Below are 19,821 nucleotides of genomic sequence, written 5' to 3' on the forward strand. Positions count from 1 at the left end.
GTCATGGGCCTGGCCCCATTGTGCAAGGTGCTGCACACAGCTCCTGCTCCAAAGTGCTTACAAGGCAAGATGAGAGCCAGCAGCTGACCGAGCATAAGCAGAATAGCACCAGTGACGTGCACGGTTGGACTAGGTCCATTATGTTTATCTGGGAAAGTTCGCGTTCTTCCCTGGGGCCGTGTCAGGGGCGATTTTAGCGCTGAGGGCAAGAGGCTAACAGCTCTGTCGTACGGGAGGGTAGAGCCGTTGGCCGAAGCTCCCATGAGCTCTGGGAATGTTGCAAGGGGCAGCCGCCCGGCCACGCCAGCCCTGGGCTCCCGGCCCACCCCGCCGGCCCCACCCACGGCCCTCCCTCCTCCTGCCACCTTTCTGGCCCAGCAGCTGCCACGTTGCTGAAGGGGTGTGAGCTCGTGGAGGCAGGGGCCAGCTTTGTGGTGTCTGCGCAGCACCTGGCGCAGCCGCCTGCAGCCCTGGTGCTATCAGGGAGCAGGGGCCTGGCAAGCCGGGGGCCTGGAGCCCCACATGGGCCACGTGCCCCCCCCCGGCCTGGCTGCTGGTGCCTGGGCCCCGGCCCTCCCTTGGCTCCGCCTTTATCTGGGCTACACCTGTAGGCCCCGCCCCTCTCCCTGGGCCCATCCCTCAGGCCCCGCCCCTCTCCCTGGGCCCCGCCCTTCAGGCCCCGCCCCTATCCGGGCCCCACCCCTCAGGCCCCGCCCCTATCCCTGGGCCCCGCCCCCTTGGGCTCCTGGTGCCTGGCTCCACCCCCTAGTTGCCCCTCTCTGGGCCCCGGCCCCTGGTCTCTGAGCCCGGGAACCATCGTCTATTTTTAGCTCAATTAAGCTAATTGGGGAGAGGTTCATGCCAAGGTCAAAGGTCAGATTCCCAGAGGCCTCCGGGCTCTCACCTTCCTTCTCACCCGCACCCTGCCAATCATTCCCCGACTCGTCTCTGATTGGCCAGCGGGGAGGCGGGCCGTCCTTTGCTTGGCCTGAATAGGGAGGGTGAGACGCCGTCCGTCGCTTGTCAATCATCGCTTTCTGGTCCCTGTGATTGGACAGAGGGGACCGCATTCCTGATTGTGATTGGACAGTGGAGCTCGAGGGTGCCGCCCCTTTAGGTCACCTTATTTGTTGTGGCTGCAGTCCCCGGAACAACTGCTGTTTCATTGGTCTCAGGGTCCGTCAGTTAACATAAGATCCACCCCCTACCATGACGTTCTTCCATTTTATTGGTCTGTTAGCTCCATCGTGCCCCAGTCGTCATTGGCTAACGTTTGCGCCCGTCCGGCCATTTATGAGCTCTTATTGGTGAATCGAGTTGGGTGGCCCGGTAATGCGTTTTCCGCAGCAGCAATTGGGCGAGACGGCTGGCAGGGGCGTGTCCGCTCGCCAGGTGCCCGGCACGGATTGGCGCCGCCGCCGCTAAGCCCCGCCCACCAGAGGAAGGTTTGGTTGAGAGCAGCTGTTTGTGTGTTCGACACTTTAGGGGGCCGAGACCTGGGGGGGGGACGGAGCCGGAGCTGGAGCCGCCTCAGGTACCGGAGAGCGGGAGCGGGAGCCGGGCGGGGCCCCAGGGCGGGTTGGGGGCCTGGCCCGTTTGCGGGGGGGTCTCTGCCCCGCCCCGTGGGGTGAGGGGAGCGGGGATGGGGTCAGGGCCCTTGAGCCCTGCGGGGGCGAGCCCTGGGGGGGTCACTGCACGGGGGCAGGAGGGGATGACTGGCCTGCAGGGGGCAGGCTGGGGTTAGTGCACGGGGGGCAGGGAGGATGACTGGCCTGTGGGGGTAGGCTGGGGGCAGGGAGGGGATGAGTGGCCTGCGGGGGCAGGCTGGGGGGGCAGGGGTGTGGGGGCAGGCTGGGGTTAGTGCACAGGGGGCAGGAGGGGATGAGTGCACGGGGGCAGGAGGGGATGACTGGCCTGTGGGGGCAGGCTGGGGTTAGTGCACGGGGGCAGGGAGGGGATGAGTGGCCTGCGGGGGGTAGGCGTGGGGCAGGGAGGGGATGACTGGCCTGCGGGGGGGGCAGGCTGGGGGTTACTGCACGGGGGTGGCAGGCGGGGGGCAGGGATGACTGACCTGCTGGGGGGGGCAGGCTGGAAGGAAGCGGGGAGACTCGGCTCGCTCTGGGGGGAGCAAAGGTTTCAGGGTGCCCAGGGTCGTAGGATGGCTGGGGCTTGGCAGCTGGTCCAGCTGCCCCGTTTGCGGGGGTTGGGGTCAGGGTGCGTCTTCCCGTAGGATGGCAAAGGGGCTGTATCCCCCACCCCCCAGGGCCGGGTTCTTGAGGTCCCAGCAAGCCCCGCTGTGCTCTGTTTGCCTAGGTGAGGTTACAGAGACGCTCGTCCATCTCCCCTGCCCCCCTCCCTGCACACGGCTTCGCTTGAGGCCTGGCTGCACCTGTCCCCGGGGCTGGGGCCTGAGTTCATTCTTGGGCCTCACGCCTGCCCATGTTGCGAATGTGTGTTTTCCATAGCGAGGGCAGTACAGCACAGATGCTCCCCACTCCTCCTCCTCCTCCTCCTGGTCAGCCCAGCAAACACACCAGCAGCGTACAGCTCTTCACAGTAGGGACACCTGGGGCGGGAAAACACCACCTCATTGCTTCTCCGTGCTTGCGAGCTGACCTGTGCAAGGGGAACCACGGAGTGTATAATTAACATCCAGGGCTGGTCTGTCGACTCAGCCTCCAACGTGCTCCTGGCTGGGCACTGCTGATGGTTCCACTAATCCTTGTAATTAGCCCCTGGATAGTGCGAAGACGGGCATATTAGAAATTCATGGATAGACTCCCACAGCCCTGAGGTGCTTCTAATCCCCTTATTTAACTCCATTAAAAATGCATTGGAACAGGAGATCCTCCCGGAGGGGAAAGGGATAAATATCTCTTTTATTGGAGAGAGCCAAAAAGGACCCTGTCTCCTAAATAGGGGCGGCTGGGTAGCTGCGATACCCCGGCATACCATCAATTATCAGGTGTGGGCTGACTGCCAGACTCCACCTGGGAGTATGGGTGAGTCTCTCAGCTGGAATCCTATGGCTGGCTCCAAACATAAGTCGAGGCTATGGTGATGGGCACGTTCACATGCAATATGTGCTGGAATGTTTATTTCCAGGGCGCTTGCCTCGAGGGCTCTTGGTATTTAGGTTAGTTCTTTTCCCTTCTGGGATGGCCGCAGTGCAGCCTGCTCGTGTTAAATGTGTCTGTGTCGGATCGGATACTCTATTATTTGCATGTCAATTAAGGAAAGGAGGAAGTGAATCATGGACGTTCAGAGATTGGGGAGGCCTTGGAGATCATCCAGTCCACACTATACTAGTGCGTAATTGCTACCTACAGTCTTGTCTCCTGTATCCGGTTAGTTTTAAATCTCCTGGAATAACGGTGCTTTCACCAGGTCTCTCTGGGGGTATGTCTACACTGCAGTGTCAGTCCAGGGCTAGTAGAACTTGAGTTAGCAGACCCTGGAACTGTTAACCTAAGGTTTGAGCGCCTACACTCATTTCTAACTCCAGGTTAGGAATTGTAGGACGCTGGGGCTCCAGAGTCTACGTTCCATTTTGCAGGCCCAAGTTCATCCACCCATATCCCAGACTTCCCTAGCACCCTCCCGAAGTGTGTTTGTTTGTGGTGCAGTGTGGGAAAACTTGACTGTCCAGAGGACAAAGCAAGTCGGCCCGTGAGACTGTGCAGTAATTCCGGCAGACTCCCACCGTACATCTACATTGTGAGAAAATATCCCTGACCTGAGAGGTTGGTCTCCCAGCATGGGCCCCCGCCTGAATGTCTACACTGCAGTTTTTAGCCCTGGGAGCCTGAGTCAGCTGACCTGTGTCGTGCTGTGGGTTTTATTATCACCGTGTAGACATCCCCTCAGAGCGCAAGTCCAGTGGGGCTGCATCTGCACTGCAAAGCAAAGGGTTTGAACTTGACTCGGCCTTGGACCCTCCGCCCCTGTGGGGTCCTGGGGCCCTGGGTTTGCACCATTTGTGTGTAGACAGAAGGGGGGTTAGGCTTGAGCCAGATTTCAATCCCTGGGCTTAAATTGCAGTGTGGGCTTACCCTGAGGACTGTTCCATCCTTTAGCAGGTCTCCTCTGCTCTTGGGAAGCTTGTCCTGCTATTCAGGCTGAGCTTGCCGCCTCTTTATCTCATCCCATTGCTCCAACTATTCTCATTCTCTCCAGTGATGTGAACAGCTTCCTCTAAGTGTGCTGGAGGGGTGGAAGCAGATCTCCTGCTCTCACAATGGTCAAGCGGGTTCACTCCTCCCAGTGCTGAAATCCTTAAGGGTCGCAGCTGCGTTGTACTCTCTCAAACCTTACCTTGGATTTCCCCCTAGGTTCAACTCAATCTCAGAAATACTTTGTGTTCTCTAAGTGGATTCATGTGTGCAATGCCCCCCCCCCTCCGCTTATTAATGTTTGATGACTGGCCTAGCACCCATATGAACTTTCGTAACTTCTTATGGAGGGAAAGGAAGAGATGCTGCATTGTTAATAGCTAGTGCAAGGGACTGGGAGCTTGGACTTCTGGGTGCACTGCCAGCGTTGCCATAGCTTCACTGAGTGACTGGGGAAATGGAGGCACATGGAAAGTGACTCGCCCATCTGTAAAGAGGCAGGGATGTTTGTCCTTCTTTGGGTGTCGGGATCTATTAAACATTGCCAGGTGACTGCCGATCGCCTCCCCACGCTCGCCTAGAACGTGGCTTTGTCATTGTTAGCCCTTCAGCAATGTTAGTGGCCAGGCCAGTGTGGCAAGGAGAGCTAACGCTCAAGGCCTCTCCTGGTAGTTAAATCAATACACGCCCTTGCTAGAGACAACTTGTGGGAGCATTAGTGCCTCTGTTCTCATGTATGGGGGGGTGTGGCAGGGAATATCCTGGCCTATCTGGAGAGAGCCCTGCCCTCCAGGTGCTTCTCGTGTGTCTAATTTCCAAAGTTTGCTGTAAGCTCAGCACAAGAGCTTTCCATGCTGCCTGCAACACGCTCCGTCCTCTCTCCGCCAGCCGGTGTTTGATGGTAAATCCCGCTTTTATTTTACGCTTGCAACAAGTGGTTGTGACCTGGCAGGTTCATAGAGACAAGTGACAGCTTTGTTGTGGGGTGCTTAATAAACCGGGTGTCCCTTAGTCTTCCAGCAATGCCCTGAAAGCTCAGCTGGTGTCTGCAGAGCTAATGCTTGCCCTGGGTGAGACGTTTTCTTAAGCCTGGCAAATTCTAGCTGATCCTTCGCCAGAGCACTACATCGCCCAGTCAGGGCAAAGCCGGGGGGGGGGTGGGGGGTGGGGAGAGGAAGAGATAAAGCCCCGATTGGCGACAGCTCTACTGCGCCGCTTAATTCTTCGGCGGCAATTCGGCGGCGGGTTCTTCGCTCTGAGGGGGACTGAGGGACCCACCGCCGAAGACCCGGACGTGCCGCCCCAAGCACCTGCTTCCTTCACTGGTGCCTGGAGCCGGCCCCGCGCCCAATGCCTGCTGAAAACAAGCTTTGATTTAAGACTTGCTATATTGTGCTGGTTAATTCCATCCATGTATCGCTGCCTTCCACTGGATGGAATCAAAACTGCTCATCTGTGTTAGATAGGCCTTGTATTGCTAAGGGAGATTCTCCTTTTCCCCCCCAACTGAATGGACGTGTGTTTTGGAGCAAGAGGGGCTGGGTCCTATCTCTGTGGCTGCTCAAGTTCTGTGTGAGTGTTGCATTAATTTGGAGACGACAGGACATTCCTGGGTGACTGCAGTTGTACAGGATATTCCTAATCTGTCTAGTAGAAAGAAGATTGGTGGCTCTTGAGCCACCGGATATCACTATTGAGTCAACGAGCATTACCTACTTAATGACCAGTGGTGTGCAATGACTTTACACAGTAAACACCCTTGAGACAGAGGTGCTAATTATCCCAGCGGTGACTCTTAAAGTTTTGTTTGGTGACTGTCATTGGAACCCAGCTGGGTAGCGGTGGCTGGACTGCAGCATAGTTCAGAGGCCGGGATCCGTATTGAGAAAGGAGCGGAGGAGAGAACCGGGAGGCAGGAATGGCAGCATTCTGATGGTGGCTATGGCACAGGACTCTTAGCTTCAAATCCCCATGTAGACAAGACCCTCCATCACCTGTTGCAAGCAGCTCTTGGGCTTAGTTCTCAACAGAGGAGTGGAGGGGAGGATTCTTGTCTCTTTGCTGTGGAGGCTGAGGATGGACTAGTGTGGATGGCGCTTTGAAGACTAGCAAGGCTGGGTAGTGAACGTCGCTCTGCTCCCGTTATCCTGTATCTGATGGTGCATCACTGGGGCTCTTCACTAACATCTCAGAGTCAAGAGCAGTGGCTCCCTCGTAATGTGCTCTCAGCGTCTCGCGGCGGCTCCAGGCACCAGCACTCCAAGCGCCCGCCTGGGGCGGCAACCTGCGGGGGGCGCCCTGCTGGTCCCTGCGAGGGGGCGGCTTGCCTGCAGGAGGTCCCCGGTCCCGCAATTCGGCAGCAGGTACACCCAATCCGCGGGACCGGGGACCTCCCGCAGGCAAGCCGCCGAATCTGCGGGACCAGGAACCTCCCACAGGTGTGCCGTCGAAGGCAGCCTGCCTGCCGTGCTTGGGGTGGCAGAAAAGCTAGAGCCGCCCCTGCCTGCAGCCCTTGCCGGCCAGGACTGAAGGGAATGGGGTTCCGCACTACTCAGGTTTGCACCGGGGGTCGGATCTGTAACTCCCGTGTTTCAGGCTTTCAAATACCGAGTGGTCGGGTAGGATCCAGGTCTGCAACGGCTCTAGAACGTTGCATCCTCTTGGCTGTCTGGCTAGGTAATAAAGCCGGGTGGGGGAAAGAGGCTGACGGCAGGGTAACCCATGCATGCGGTTTGGATGGCAGTGGCTTATGTTGTATGTGATTAAGACATAGGAAAAGTAACACTGGCAACAGGAAAGCAGTTAACCCAGATAGGCTGTTGCAACTCCAACTCCTGGGGGTATCTCCTGAGCAGGCCCTTCCCTGAAACCAAGTTCTGCTATTGAAGCTCTTCATGACTGAATTGCAATGGACGCGTTCATCCCTCCCGTGACCCCAGCCAGGGCAGTGCAGTGAAACGGGGCCTGATCTGAGCCAAGGGTGGATATCGAGCTGGCTCCCTACGCCGGTATCGGTACTAGGGGGCGAGGAATCCGCAAGGGCTGGGCTGTGCGGATCTTTCACCCTGTACTGTCCACAAGAAGGTGAACTTGCTCAGTGCATCCGAGGCGGCTGTTGTGTTACCCCGAGAAGCGGAGCAGGGGTCAGCCAAACGGACTCCTGGATCTCTCATGCTGGCAGTGGAGATGCCGGCGCACAGCGTGACTGGTTGGCTGCCTGCTGCTAGAACACCGTTGGTGTGACTTGTGCAAGCTACGGATTGTGATGTGTAAGTTGCTGCCGCAGAATAAAATGGGGCTCCGAGGGGTGGGGGGGTATCAGTTGCTGGGCCAGCTGTTAGTTGCTTACTGAAAAGGTTTTGCTTTGGTTGGTAAGTGACTTTCTGGACAGTAATTGTGGTTCCAGCAGATGTTTAATATTAGTCATGCAGGTGTAAAATTACTCTGGAGATGTCCAAAGGCTGCTACGGCTGGTTACGCTGATCTGCTGGAAGAGCCGAAGAGCTGATGGACCGTGGGCTTTGACCTGTTAGGGGTCGGATACCTCATGCCGGTTATTTCAGGTAGTCAATGAAAGAGCTACATTTGGGCAGGAGCCTTTTAAAGAAAGGGGTCCATATGATCTGTAGCAGTGGTTCTCAGCCAGGGGGGCCAGGAGCAGGGGTCGGGGCTCTGCCGAGCATGGCTGGCATTAGGCTCGCTGGGGCCCAGGCCAGAAAGACTGCAGCCCGGGGTCCCAAGCCGCACCACCAGGGCCGGGGTGGAAGCCGAAGCCTGGGCAACTTAGCTTTGCAGGGCCCCTTGTGGTGTGGGGCCCCAGACAATCGTCCTCCTTGCTGCTCCCTATGCAGAAAACCAGTTGTGGTGGCACAGCTGGGCCATGGAGATTTTATAGCATGGGGGGGGGGTGAGAACCCCTGATTGTAGGGGCCCCCATGCGTCAGAGGGGGGCTTTTCTGATTGAATTTCTTTGAGTTAAATTCATTCTTGTTGGTGGAAGCTTCTGTTGTGCTGGAGCTCTGTATTTAGTGAATACGAGTGGACGGCTGGATCAGCTACTCTGATTGCACGGGGGGTGAGTTCCTGGAGCTTTCCTGGGATTGTACTGATGGTGCGTATTACAGCGGTGGCTAGGGACCATCCAAGAACAGCGCCTCGTTGTTCGGCACAATGCAGAGGAGACAGTCCCTGCTCCGAAGAGCTTAGTCTAAAGAGCGGCTGTAGCACTTGTATTCAGTTTCCCATCTCATGCCAGTCTCTGGACACCAATAGTACAACAGGATTTCTAACCTTTCTGGGTACCTCCATGAGCGGTGTCGGTTTGTCTGTTCTTGTGATGTGTGTACACACCTCACTGTCAAACACTCTGAAGAAGCTTGGTCTTGTTGGGGAGGGAACCCACGGAACAGAAGAAGCTCTTAGGAGCTATCGGGTGAAATAACGTGCAGGTTGAACGTTCTTATGCCTGACACACGGCTCTGCAGACTTGCAAGCGACTTCATGTCTGTGCTTTCCCTTCCCCCTGTCTCAAATGGGGGTGCTACTCCCGGGGGCATGGGGAGGCTTAATTCAGCTTGGTTTGTAGATCCTTGGTTTTGGAAGGCCCTGTCTGAGTGCAGAGGATTGCTGAGAGATGAGTTTTCTCTGGTACTAATTTACTAGGCACTTAGGTGACCTGAGCTGCAGTGAGGAGCTGGGTAACTTGGCTTGTGTCTGTGTCCTTATGCTGTGGAAGAATCTGAAAAGTGTCTTTACGTTTGACTTTCCTGTCCACCCACCCTGGAGGACTGCGGTGACTTGGGGAGCGAATGAAACGAGCGCGTCACAAGGAAGTGAAAGCTGCAGCAATTGAGGAGAAGGGATTTTTGACAGAAGGGTCACAGCATCTTTTCCCCCGCTACCCAATATGTAACACGCGCTCGGGAGAGACGCCACTTTCGTGTTTTGTGGGAGCTTGAACCTCCAGCATAGAGGGAAGGCCAGACAAGGCTCCTGATTGCTGCGGAAGCCTTCAAAGGCAAAGCCCCGTCAAAAACCCGACCAAGCCACCCTTTGCGGATGGCGTGAAGGGTCTGCGGTGACTGGCTTTGCAATGAGGCTGTGCTTCCCTTCGTGTTTAGCCTCTTGGGACTTGCTTAAGCCAGCATACGAAGGGCTGGGACTGACCAGTGATTGGCAGGTTGAGATAGAGGGTGGGGTGACCCACAGTTCACCCTGCGGGACAAGCAATGGCAATGTCTTCAGTTGGAGAAGCCCAATATTCTTTTGACCCCGAGGGCCGGACTTCCAAAAGAGATCGGCTCACAAAGGGAGGCGCTGAGGACTTTCAAATCTGGCCCTAATTGTACTTGCTAAACCCTCTTATTGCTCCCTCTGTATCTAACTCTCCCCATCTGTGTCTGGCCTAATTTGAAGCTCTAACCTGGCGTCGCTGCAGCCTGCGTTTTCCTGGACAGGCAAAGCAGAGAGTGGCTGCTAAGCATCAGAGCACTGTGGCTTGTGCAGGCTGCTTCTCCAGAACCACGCAGGACTCTCCCCAGGAAACTCTCGTAGGATGCTGACGAGGTCATTGCTTAATCGTTCCTCTTACATATTTAACAAAACAAGGTCCTCAAAGCGGAAGGAAGCGTTTCCCTGGCTTTAGCCAGCTCAGCTCCAGGAAAGCTGAACACGCAGTTCTTGGCTTCGGGTGTTACGGGCTTTGAAACCTTTTCACACTGTTCTTGGAGTCTTGGTTTAGAAAAATAAACGGGCGACTGTCCCTCTTCCTTGGTGGGGCTGGGAAGTATCGGGCTGCCCAGCATTGGAGTTGTACAAATCAGTGGGTCCGTTTAGCATTTCCTGCCAGGTTTTGGCCTCTCGCCTGCTTGTGTCCCCAAGCAGATGGGGAACGGGAAATGGCCAGGCCAGGCTTTTCCTGGCAGCTCGCTGGTGGGTCTTCAGATGACCCTTGTTTTCTTGTAGACTTGGCCCTGTTAATGCTAACAAATCTTTGCTCCAGGGTCTTCCCTATAACACACCAGACTTGGATCTGATCTCTCACCTCAAGGCCTGGAAGTGCTTCCTTTAGGGTTTGAACACAGAAGGAAAGGCCTGAGACACTGAAAAATGGCTAGTGATCTTTGGGTGTCTGATTTAAGAGGTCTCCAAGAGACCCGACTCAGAGGCTGTGCAATCAGGTCCCTTTAAGGTGTCTCAGATTTGATAGCCACAATCAGGACTCGTCTGGAAAAATCTTGGCCCAGTTGCCTGCATTTGAGAAACCTGTCTGCCCTTAGTGCCAAGGTCACCGGTGCTGGCTATGGAATCCAGAAATGGGCTCCGGAGAATTGGGAGGCAAACTAACCACCACCCATTTTGCTAAACTTCCCCTGACTCATCGCCAGGGGTACGAATCCCCTGGCATAAAGGGCTACGATGTTCATCACTTAATTTAATCCGTTAAACAGTGAAATAAACACTCTGAAGTTTAATGCCGTTTTCTTCCATTGCTCCCGGTATATCTCTTGCAGCTACGAACATCCCAAAGCAGCCGTAGAGCTATTGGAATGAACACAACAAGAACAGGAGCCCTTGTGGCACCTTCGAGACTACACACATTTATTTGAGCATAAGCTTCCGTGGGCTACAGCCCACTTCTTACATTGTTTTCGAAGGGGAGTCTAGTAAAGACGCATCGCTAGCATGCATGTGCTTTGAGCTCTTCAAATGCATTTCACATCAGGTCGAAGGAATCCTTGATCCCTGGCTTAGTGCATTGAACAAAGGATTGAGTTGAAGCCCTGAGACCTGTGGGACCTGAACTCTCAGCCGCTGGCAGACCGGAGGCGTTGGTACGCACAAACTGGAACCAAACCAAGAGTCTGTGGTGCAGATGTCTGGGTGCTTATTTCAGATCGTGTCCTGTTGCAATTCCAGTTCTAGCCCTACCTGGTTAACCCCTCCACCCACCACTGGCCACCACTTGAAATAGGATCTCTGGTATTGACTGTACATGTTCCACTCTTGCAAACCTTTGGGTGCCTCAGGTTTCAGAGTGGCTTATTTCAGTCTAGTTTAAACCGATTCCTAGTTGACTTCACTTAAACTGCAGTAAGTTGTTCTCGCAGCCCCTGGCGCTGGTCTAACTGGTGTAAGGTAAACCAGCACAGCTCTGGGTGGTCGCCGTGTGTCCCCCCTGAGAACGCCCCGCAGGGTGGTTCTTTTCACCCATTGCCGGGGTGGGGGAGAACCACTTATGGCCATGGGGAGTGGCTGTGTGAAACTGACCAGGCTTGCATAGTTTCACTCTGCTGCAGACCGTGCAAGGGCTTTTTTCACAGGAAAGGCCTTAAAAGGGGTGGGGGTTGCTGGGCAGGGAATGTGGCCTGCCAATAGCCCTGGTGTGGAGGCGGTGAGCCTGTACTGCTTGCGTGAATGGGGATCTCCAAAGACACAAACAAACATTGACCTGACTGTCCCTCAGTTAAGAATTTCCCTTCCCAAGGGCGGCAGCGATGAAATAGTTCAGTCCTTCCGTCCTGCCCCCAGAGAGCCCCGGGGAGGGAGGGGAGACAAGATAATGTGGCATTTCAGGCCACTTGCAGTAAACAGAACAGCTGCATTCAGGCTGCAAATGGGGCCTGAGCTTGTTGCTGCACAACAGAGAGCTCTTGAATCCTCCTGCCCCTTCCTAGAACAGGTCAGAGGCGCTGCCCCTCCGCCCCCGCCCTTGGTACCACATGCTGCAATGCACGGTCCTGTCCAGGAGCTGTGTGCTCGTCTCCAGGAATGCGAGTGAGAGCTGCTAGGATTGCTGACTCACTCACTCAGCTGTAAGGATCCCTCCTTGCCCCGATTTCTGCTCGTCGGCATGCTCCTTTCTAAAGCTCATCCACCAGTGAGGCCCGGGGCGCAGGCCTCTCTGCCTTCATGTGTGGGCGAATCGGAGCTCTTGGCAGGAAAGGGAGCGCGGCCTAGGAGGTGCAGTAGGCGAGTCGGACTCCTGGGTTCTATTCCTCGCTCCCCCGGTGTGGTATGCAAGGCGGTTACTGGTCCATGCATTGGGGCTCGGTCCCTCTTGTGGGGCTGTTTGGGGCTTAGCAGAGTAGTCAGTGCTTTCCTGCTGCACTCAGCTTCTGTCTGATTGGAGCAGAAGGCAGCTCAGTCCAACCGATCACCGTCTGAGACGTCCACCTCTGTAGTGTTGTATCTGGGCCGGGTGTTGATTCTTCCCCCTCTTGTGTTTCAGGAGCGTTGAGCCACTAGGATACTGTTCCTGGGCTCAGAACCAAGCCAAGAGCTGGTCAGTGGCGCAAAGGTTCTCGGATCCGCTGGGGCGCAGGGTGTGACCAGAATCCAGGCCATGACCAGCAGAGGAGCCGCCCGGCCGAATGGTCAGTCCCAAGCCAGTAAAATCTGTCAATTTAAGCTGGTGCTGCTGGGCGAGTCCGCGGTGGGGAAGTCCAGTCTGGTGCTGCGCTTCGTCAAGGGTCAGTTCCACGAATACCAGGAGAGCACCATTGGGGGTAAGTGCTGGGCGAGGGCGCGGGGGCGTGTCTGGGGGGGTAGACGCAGACTCCCCACCGTGCTCTGGCGCTCCCGGCTTCCCTCGCTCCTCCAGACCCCGTCGTGTCACTGGGAGCCGCCCCAGGCCTGGGAGTAGCGGGGTGAGGTCAGTGCTAGCTGGCGTAAGGAATCCATGCTCCTCCCGGAGTTCCCTGCGGCCTCGCTGTATGGAGAAGGATGCAGCTGTGACTTGCTGAGGCTCCTGAAAGAATCCCGTAGTGCGTGTGAGATGGCACAGCCAGTTCTCCGATCCCGGCTGAGGCACGATGGATCTCGATGAGTAGGTGGCATGTCTGTGTAACGGGCAGTGAGGCAGGGTAGAGCACTGAAGCAGGAGCTGAGACCTGAGCTCTTAGGGAACTGGGGTAAAAATCTGTCTGGGGATTGGGCCTGCTCTGAGCAGGGGGTTGGACTAGACACCTCCTGAGGCCCCTTCCAGCCCTGAGATTGTGACACCCGGGTTGCTCACCACCCGAGCGCTCAGGCTTGGCTCGTGTAGAACCTTTTTAATGTGTTTTGCCTTCTCTCAGCCTGTCGTCCCCCAGCCCGGGGGTACCGAGAGCACACTCGTGTGGCCACAGACAGCCGTTTGTGGGGACCTGGGAGCCAAGACTCCTGGGCTCTGCTGCGGGCAAACACCAGCGCGTCGTATCCGTTTCCCTCCCTGTGCAGGGGGACTTGGGGGCCAGTCAGGTTTGAACGTCGCATGCAAAGCCTTTGTATCGCCCCAAAAGCTGCAGGGAATGGAACCAGGCTCTTGAATGTCTTGGGAAGGCGCTAGGGCTCCCACCTTAACACCAGCGGGTGCTGGGCTCCTCTGGAAACCAAGCCCCTTTTAACAGGGTTGCTGGTCCCTCTTGGAAACGTAGGTCGCAGTATCCCACACTGACTCGATGCGTCCCGCACAACGGCGTCGGGATGTGCCAACCTGCCTGGGCACAAACGCTGTTCCTGTTTGGACATGGCTGGATCCCCCACGTCTGACGGGGCGGGAGCCCCCAGCTCCTTGCAGAACACGGCAGCCGCCATGGGAGCCGTCTCTTTGATCTCTGGATGAGCAGCGGCTGTGCACAGCAGCAGGGTTTCAGCAATAGGGGGTGAATGTTGATGTCCCAACTTGCAATGATTAACCTGCTCCTGTGTGCCTAGAGAGGCGGCAGGCTCCAAGGTCCTAGATTCAGAGCCAGGAGACCTGCTGCGCGCCCTTGGGCAGTCACTTCCCCTCCCAGGCTTTGCTGTCAATCTCCTTAGCCTGACAGCGCGCCAGGGCAGGGCCTCTTGCCCTACGCGATGGGCTGAGTGCTACCGTACCACTGTCTCCCTGCCTCTCCACAGCGGCGTTTCTCACACAGTCCGTCTGCCTGGATGACACAACGGTCAAGTTTGAGATCTGGGACACGGCTGGCCAGGAGCGATACCACAGTCTGGCCCCCATGTATTACCGGGGGGCACAAGCTGCCATTGTGGTCTATGACATCACCAACCAGGTACACGGGGAGTTCTCCAGCACCGAGACAGCTAAGGGAGGGAAGGGGAGGGGGGGGGGAATTGTCCCACTCTAGGCGGGAGGATGGTCTCGGGGGAAGGCCAGGAGCTGGGAAACCTGGGTTCTGTCTAGCTTGGCCGCTCAGCGCCCGGAACCTGGCAGGTCGCTGACTTGACGCCGTCCTCTCCCGCCTTCCCCTCCAGGAAACGTTTGCCCGAGCGAAGACATGGGTGAAAGAGCTGCAGCGGCAAGCCAGCCCCAGCATTGTCATAGCCCTCGCAGGCAACAAGGCCGACCTCGCCAACAAGCGCATGGTAGAATATGAAGTGAGTAGCTGGGCTTTGTGGACTTGGCCCCCCGTCGCCACCTGAATTCTGCCCCTGGCCTGTGAAAGCCTCTTGGCATCTAGCTGCAGCAGCACGGGAGTCCCTCTGCCCTGGCCAGGGGTCGGCCAGCAGCAGCTCGTGGGTCCGCTGGACGTGTGCTCTGTCAAGTACTCCCAGAATCCGAGGGTGGGGGCTGCACGGGGAAGGGGGAGCAGCCCCCTGGAATCTAATCCGCCCAGAAGCAGGGGTGTCCTGGCCATGTTGGCAGCCCCTCTGAGTGGCACGGGGCGTTCGAGGTGGATCGCTGCTCCCGTCGGGCACCTAGCTAGGCCTGTTGGCACAGCCAAGCCCCTGCAGCGGCCTCTCGAAGCCTCCCAGAGAGCAGAGTTTGCCGCTTCCTGCCTCCAGCCCAGCTGGGGTTAAGGGTCTGTCTCTGGAGCTGCTGGCTCGGCTGCGTAGCAGAGGACGGACCTCGGCCTCTTGTGTAGAGGCGGGACTGTCAGTGCCTGTAACAGGGCCTCGTTGGTGGGTCTGGCTGCCACTCCCCCTTCCCACACCCTCAACGGTGGAACTTGCATCTCTGTTACAGGAGGCACAAGCTTATGCAGATGACAACAGCCTATTGTTCATGGAGACGTCGGCCAAGACCGCGATGAATGTTAACGATCTCTTCCTGGCGATAGGTAAGGTGTGGGTGCCGCACGCACCAGGCTCCTGTCTTGGGAGCTCTGTCCCGGGGGCTGTGGGAGGCAGTTCCCCCCGGCGCTCCGATTCCTCCAGTCCGTGTGGAGGGCTGGAGTTCCCCTTCCTGCCCTGCTCCAGTACCACAGGGCTGGACGTGCCCGTGGTTCCTGAAGGCGTTTCGAGGGGAGGAGCTGTACTGCTGCGTGTTCAGTAGGGAAGCATCGGGCTCTGGCACTGGGCTCTGTGCAGGCTCCATGCTGAAGCTGCATTAGTGCTGGCCGGCTCGGAGGGGACCCGTGCCTACGCTCTCCACTGGGGAAGCGCCAGGCTAGTCTTTGCGGTTACAGGTTAGGCTGCTGGGTGTTTGCCCTCAGAGACCTCCCACGTCCCTGAAACCTTGGCGGCTCCTCGCATCTCCAGGGCCCCCGTGTTTCTGATTGTCGTAGCACCTCAGGCTTTAGTGCCTTCAAATCCATGTGTGCAAACAAAGGGCCTGGGAGCTGCTGCTTGCACAGAATCTGCATCACCTGGGATGTGCCCAACTCTCCGCATCCATGGGAAGGCCCTTCTGGCCTGGCTGGTGCCCGTAACAATGGGTCGTGCAGCAGGACCTGCACAGGAGCGACTCCAGCCAGCTCTCCTGGCGCTGGCTGGCGCTCCAGGGTCACAGCAGGACAGGAGCCGGGTTCCCCACAGAGCAGCGTGGTGGTGGGGGCAGCAGGGAGGTGGCTCTGAAATCCAGATTTGAGTCTCAGAAATGGGCCGTCTGAGAACCGGCCTGGGCGGAAGGTGGCTGGGTGCCAGTGTCCCAGGGGGCAGGGAGGGGAGCTGCTCCGCTCCGTCGGCCTCGCTCACTCTCCCCCTCTCCCCCCTCCAGCCAAGAAGCTGCCAAAGAGCGAGCCGCAGAGCACGGGTGGCGTGGCGGGACGGAACCGAGGGGTGGACCTCCACGAGCAGACCCAGCAGAACAAGAGCCAGTGTTGTAGCAACTGAAGGGTGGTGGTCGAGAGCGAGGCCGGCACGAGACGACGAGCTAAGAGAGACCCTCCATTCCCACCCCCGTCCGCCACACTTCACCTCCCCTAACACCGGCTGAACCGAAGCCCTCCCGGCGCCTCTAACTGCACTTTTTAATGCTTCAGAACCACCGCCAGACATCTGTTCCCACCAGGCCAGTGACAGTGGAACCAGATCGACCAGGGACTTAACTTCCAAAAAACAAACTCTTCACTTTGTATTATAGGTGCAAATCGCTACCTAATTCTGATTGATTCCCGTCTCCTTCTCCCAGCTAACTCCTCCCTCCCACCCGCCCGCCCCCTCTTTGCTTTGGTAAATCTGTGTTCTCGGTCCCATACCACCTGTCCTCTTCTACCGCCCCCCCCCTTATTTAATGCTGGGGGGAGGGGCCCAAAGGAGGTGGAAACTTAATCCTTGTGGGTTTACTTTATGAAGAATAAGTTGAACGGGGACCTACAGAAAACACTGGTTTCTGAGGGTGTCTTTTGTGGGTTTACTCTTTAATTTTTCTCCTGTTCTCTCTCTACCCCCCTCCGCCCCTCATCTCTTTCAATGTTTGGGGGTGGGGAGCGGGGAAGCTGCAGTGTCCTTAACTTTGTCCTGGGTGGCCTTTCCCGCAGGGGATCGGCAGTGATGGGGAACGGGGGGGAGTGCGGGGTTGGAATCCTGTGCTCCAGCGGGAGGGCTGATTCTGGCTAGTGCTGATCGCTACGAAGCGAACACAGACGATGACTTTTCAGTGGCTAAGTCTCAGTAGCAGGAATAGAATCGTGAAATACGTTGCTATGAATAGCCAGTGTGAGCAGTGGCCAGCCCCGTAATCCCATTGATGGTGGTAACACCAGGCCGATGCACCCAGCATCGTGTGCCGGGGGGATTCCACGGCTGTGTGGCAGATGGTCTCGTTCATACTGACTTGGGTGGGTGTAAAACCCCAAAGTTCCCGCTGGGATTCGTCTCCCGAGAGCTCCTGGCCTCTCAGGGGAGGGCTAAGCCGAGAGCTCCATCACCAGCCGCGCCAGTTCTCTGGTCTGCACTTTAATCTCCAGTCTGTCCCGTTGAGCTCAGCTCGCCTGGGGCCGCGTTCGGTTTTTAAGCTGTCTGGAGGGGGTCACCGCTCTGAGCTCTGCTGCTCCCGCCGCTAAGGGAACCCACCTCCGGGCTCCAGTCCGCTCCTGTGTCGTGTGCGCTGCAGAGCCCCGGCTGTGTGCCGGGAAACGGGGCTCGTGTTGTCTGTTCCCCTGCAGGCCAAGTGGCTAGCCAGGCTCACTTCAGAATGGGGGTGGCCCCCTGTCGGGGCGCACTGAGCAGCAAACCTAGGGAGCTCCAGGCGGGACGTGGGGCTGGGAGTCCGTTAGAGACGAGGTGAAGGAGAGTGGGAGGCCATGCAAAGGCAGAGGACCTGCCTTCCTTCCTGGCCTGGGGGAGGCGGCTGCCCCGTCCGCGCCATTGTCTGTCTAGCGGGGGCTGGAACCTGGGGGAGGTGGGGAGGAGTCTGGGACACTGGCAAGGGCTCGGCTCCCCCCATGGAAGAGGAACACACTGGGTACCTTGAGCTCCCTGTCGGCTTCACCTGCAGGTTCTCCTTGCATCAACTCACAGGCCAGTCTGCGTCCTCTCCGGACGCTGTGGGGGTGTCACAGCTCACGGGGGGCGTCTTCTGCTTCTCAGCCCCACGCCTGCCCCAGCTGGCTCCGCTGGGGGGTCAGACAGGCACCCAGCCTGCCTGCGCACAGCCCCTGCCTATGTAGTGTCTCAAACTCAGCGCCACGGCTGCGGGCCTGTGAAATCCGAGCTCTCGCGTGCGCAGCAGCAGCTTTACGTTGGCTGTCACCAGCGCTTGGTCCTGTGCGGCTGTCTGGGAAGCCCCTGGTGTAGTCCGGGAATCGCTGATCCCAGCTGCCTCGGAGCAGCACCCGATGGAGCTGCTCGGAGCAGGAACCGGTTTCTTTCACAGGGGTTGCCTGTTCGGCTGGTCTCCCCTGGGGCTTAATGGGCCGTAGCAGGTTCCAGACGGGTCCTGGGGCCCTGCCCAGCTGCAGGGGGAAACCAGGGCCCAGAGTCTCTTGCTTCTGGTTCCGAGTCGCCCTTGGGTGTGTTGCGACCTGCCGAGGATCCTGGCTGCACCGTTACCCCTGGTGCCAGCTGCTGGCTTTTCTTAGGTGTCGCGGAGGCTGCCAGGGCCCCAGGCTGCACTTTGCCTCTTGTGAGCCGGGGCGAAGGGAATCTCGCACGTCCCTCTGCACCTGGTCTCTGCATCAGCCACCTGCGGCGCTGTCAGCACCGGCCCCTTCGCCGGTCAGTCATGGTTTGAAACTCAGGGCCGCTCTGTGCTGCTGCTGCTGCTCTGACTGCCCCGGGGGCAGGGGAGCTCCTGCCTCGCTGAGGTGAGGATGCTGCCCTGGGCGTGTGTTGGGGTGGGAGGGTGGCTTTGAAGTGGGATCTCTCCAAGGGGGAGCTGTGGTGCCCTTCCCCAGCACTAGCCAAACTGCAGCCCCAACATCTTCCAGGAAGCAGCTCCTATTGTCTGGGTCAACCAGAGACAACTAAGCAGGGGAAGCACCAGGCCAGCCTAGGGGGGGGAATTGCTCGGGAAGGGGCTGGGAGGCTGTTAGCTTTTCCCAGCCCCCCTCGCTGAGTGGGGCTGTGCATGGGGGGCCTTAGGGGCAGGAGACCTTTGAGGGGGCTGAAGCGTGACATGGCCTCGTGGGTGTTTGGTTCTTTTCTCCTCTGAGCCCTGCAGTGACGTGACACGTAACTTCCCCTGCCACTAGCACAAGGGCGTTGTTGGAGATTTCAGGCTTCACTCGTAACATGGGGGGGCTCTGTCCTTGCTGGAAAGACTCTACTGATCTGTGTGACAACCACGAGCATCCACCCTGCTGGCAAAGCCCGGAGGCCCCGAGCCTGGGTCCACACCCCTCTCGCAGGAGTGGGGGTGGTTTTCTGGCTAAATCCCTGGACCAAATTGGGACACTGCAGCTTTTGAAAGCCCTCCCCTGCCCCCCAATCCCGCTTGCCTTTTTTTCTGATGAATTTTTTTTTGCTTTGAGAAAGCTCCTACATCGCATTTAAAATAACAATCATGGTAACAGAATTCAGCTGCTGATTTACCAATGTATTTAATGTAAGTAAAAAAAAAAAAATCAGTGTATTAAATGAAGCTGCTGTTTGGTTGTGTCTGCAGGTAGCTGGTGTGGGGGCGGGGGGAATGTGGAGGGTCGGCTTCTCCGAGCACCCGCTCGCACCCCCGGCTCTGGCTCCTGTTCTCTGGGTGGGGGCCGGGCTGTAGACTTGAGAATCTGCTGCCCCTCAGCCCCTGGCCACGGACCCCAGCACCAGAAGTGGGGGAACAGCTGCGATTTTAACTTGCCTGTCCTGGGCCTCCCTCTCTGTGCTCGTGGCCGGCCAGTGAGGCAAAGGGGAATGAGCCTGGGTGCCTAAAGGTAGCTCCCCTGCCTGTGAGCCCAGCTCCCCCAGCCGCGGGGGCACTGACTCCATGGCTGCTGCAGAGCTGCTCCCGCGCCCCCTGCCCCCGGTCCTCAGGCTGGGGGTGCCTGGAGCACAGGTCAGGCTTGTCCTTTGCCCGGCTGGGCAGCAGAGGGGGCCGCTGAGCAGCCTGTAAGCTGAAGCTCATGGCTGGCAG

The 19,821-nt window shown here is 57.8% G+C and overlaps 1 protein-coding gene across 1 annotated transcript; it reads left to right on the forward strand.

Annotated features, from left to right (window-relative positions):
* The first annotated feature begins 1,399 nt into the window (after window positions 1-1,399).
* RAB5B (RAB5B, member RAS oncogene family) lies at window positions 1,400-19,338 on the forward strand. Its single transcript, XM_039514599.1, has 6 exons — window positions 1,400-1,534; window positions 12,343-12,619; window positions 13,995-14,146; window positions 14,349-14,471; window positions 15,061-15,154; window positions 16,033-19,338. Exons 2-6 carry the CDS (start codon window positions 12,457-12,459, stop codon window positions 16,146-16,148), a joined length of 648 nt encoding a protein of 215 aa, XP_039370533.1. The 5' UTR covers window positions 1,400-1,534; window positions 12,343-12,456; the 3' UTR covers window positions 16,149-19,338.
* Window positions 19,339-19,821: the final 483 nt, after the last annotated feature.

The sequence above is a fragment of the Mauremys reevesii genome, linkage group 25 (genome assembly GCF_016161935.1).
Source record: "Mauremys reevesii isolate NIE-2019 linkage group 25, ASM1616193v1, whole genome shotgun sequence".
In the NCBI taxonomy this organism is placed as follows: Eukaryota; Metazoa; Chordata; order Testudines; family Geoemydidae; genus Mauremys; species Mauremys reevesii.

What these genes read in the sequence shown, in the direction of transcription:
- RAB5B (XM_039514599.1), top strand. Translation starts at nt 12,457, where the DNA reads ATGACCAGCAGAGGAGCCGCCCGGCCGAATGGTCAGTCCCAAGCCAGT. An exon ending in CCAGGAGAGCACCATTGGGG is followed by an intron (nt 12,620 to 13,994) that starts GTAAGTGCTGGG and finishes GCCTCTCCACAG; the next exon opens with CGGCGTTTCTCACACAGTCC. An exon ending in TCTATGACATCACCAACCAG is followed by an intron (nt 14,147 to 14,348) that starts GTACACGGGGAG and finishes CTTCCCCTCCAG; the next exon opens with GAAACGTTTGCCCGAGCGAA.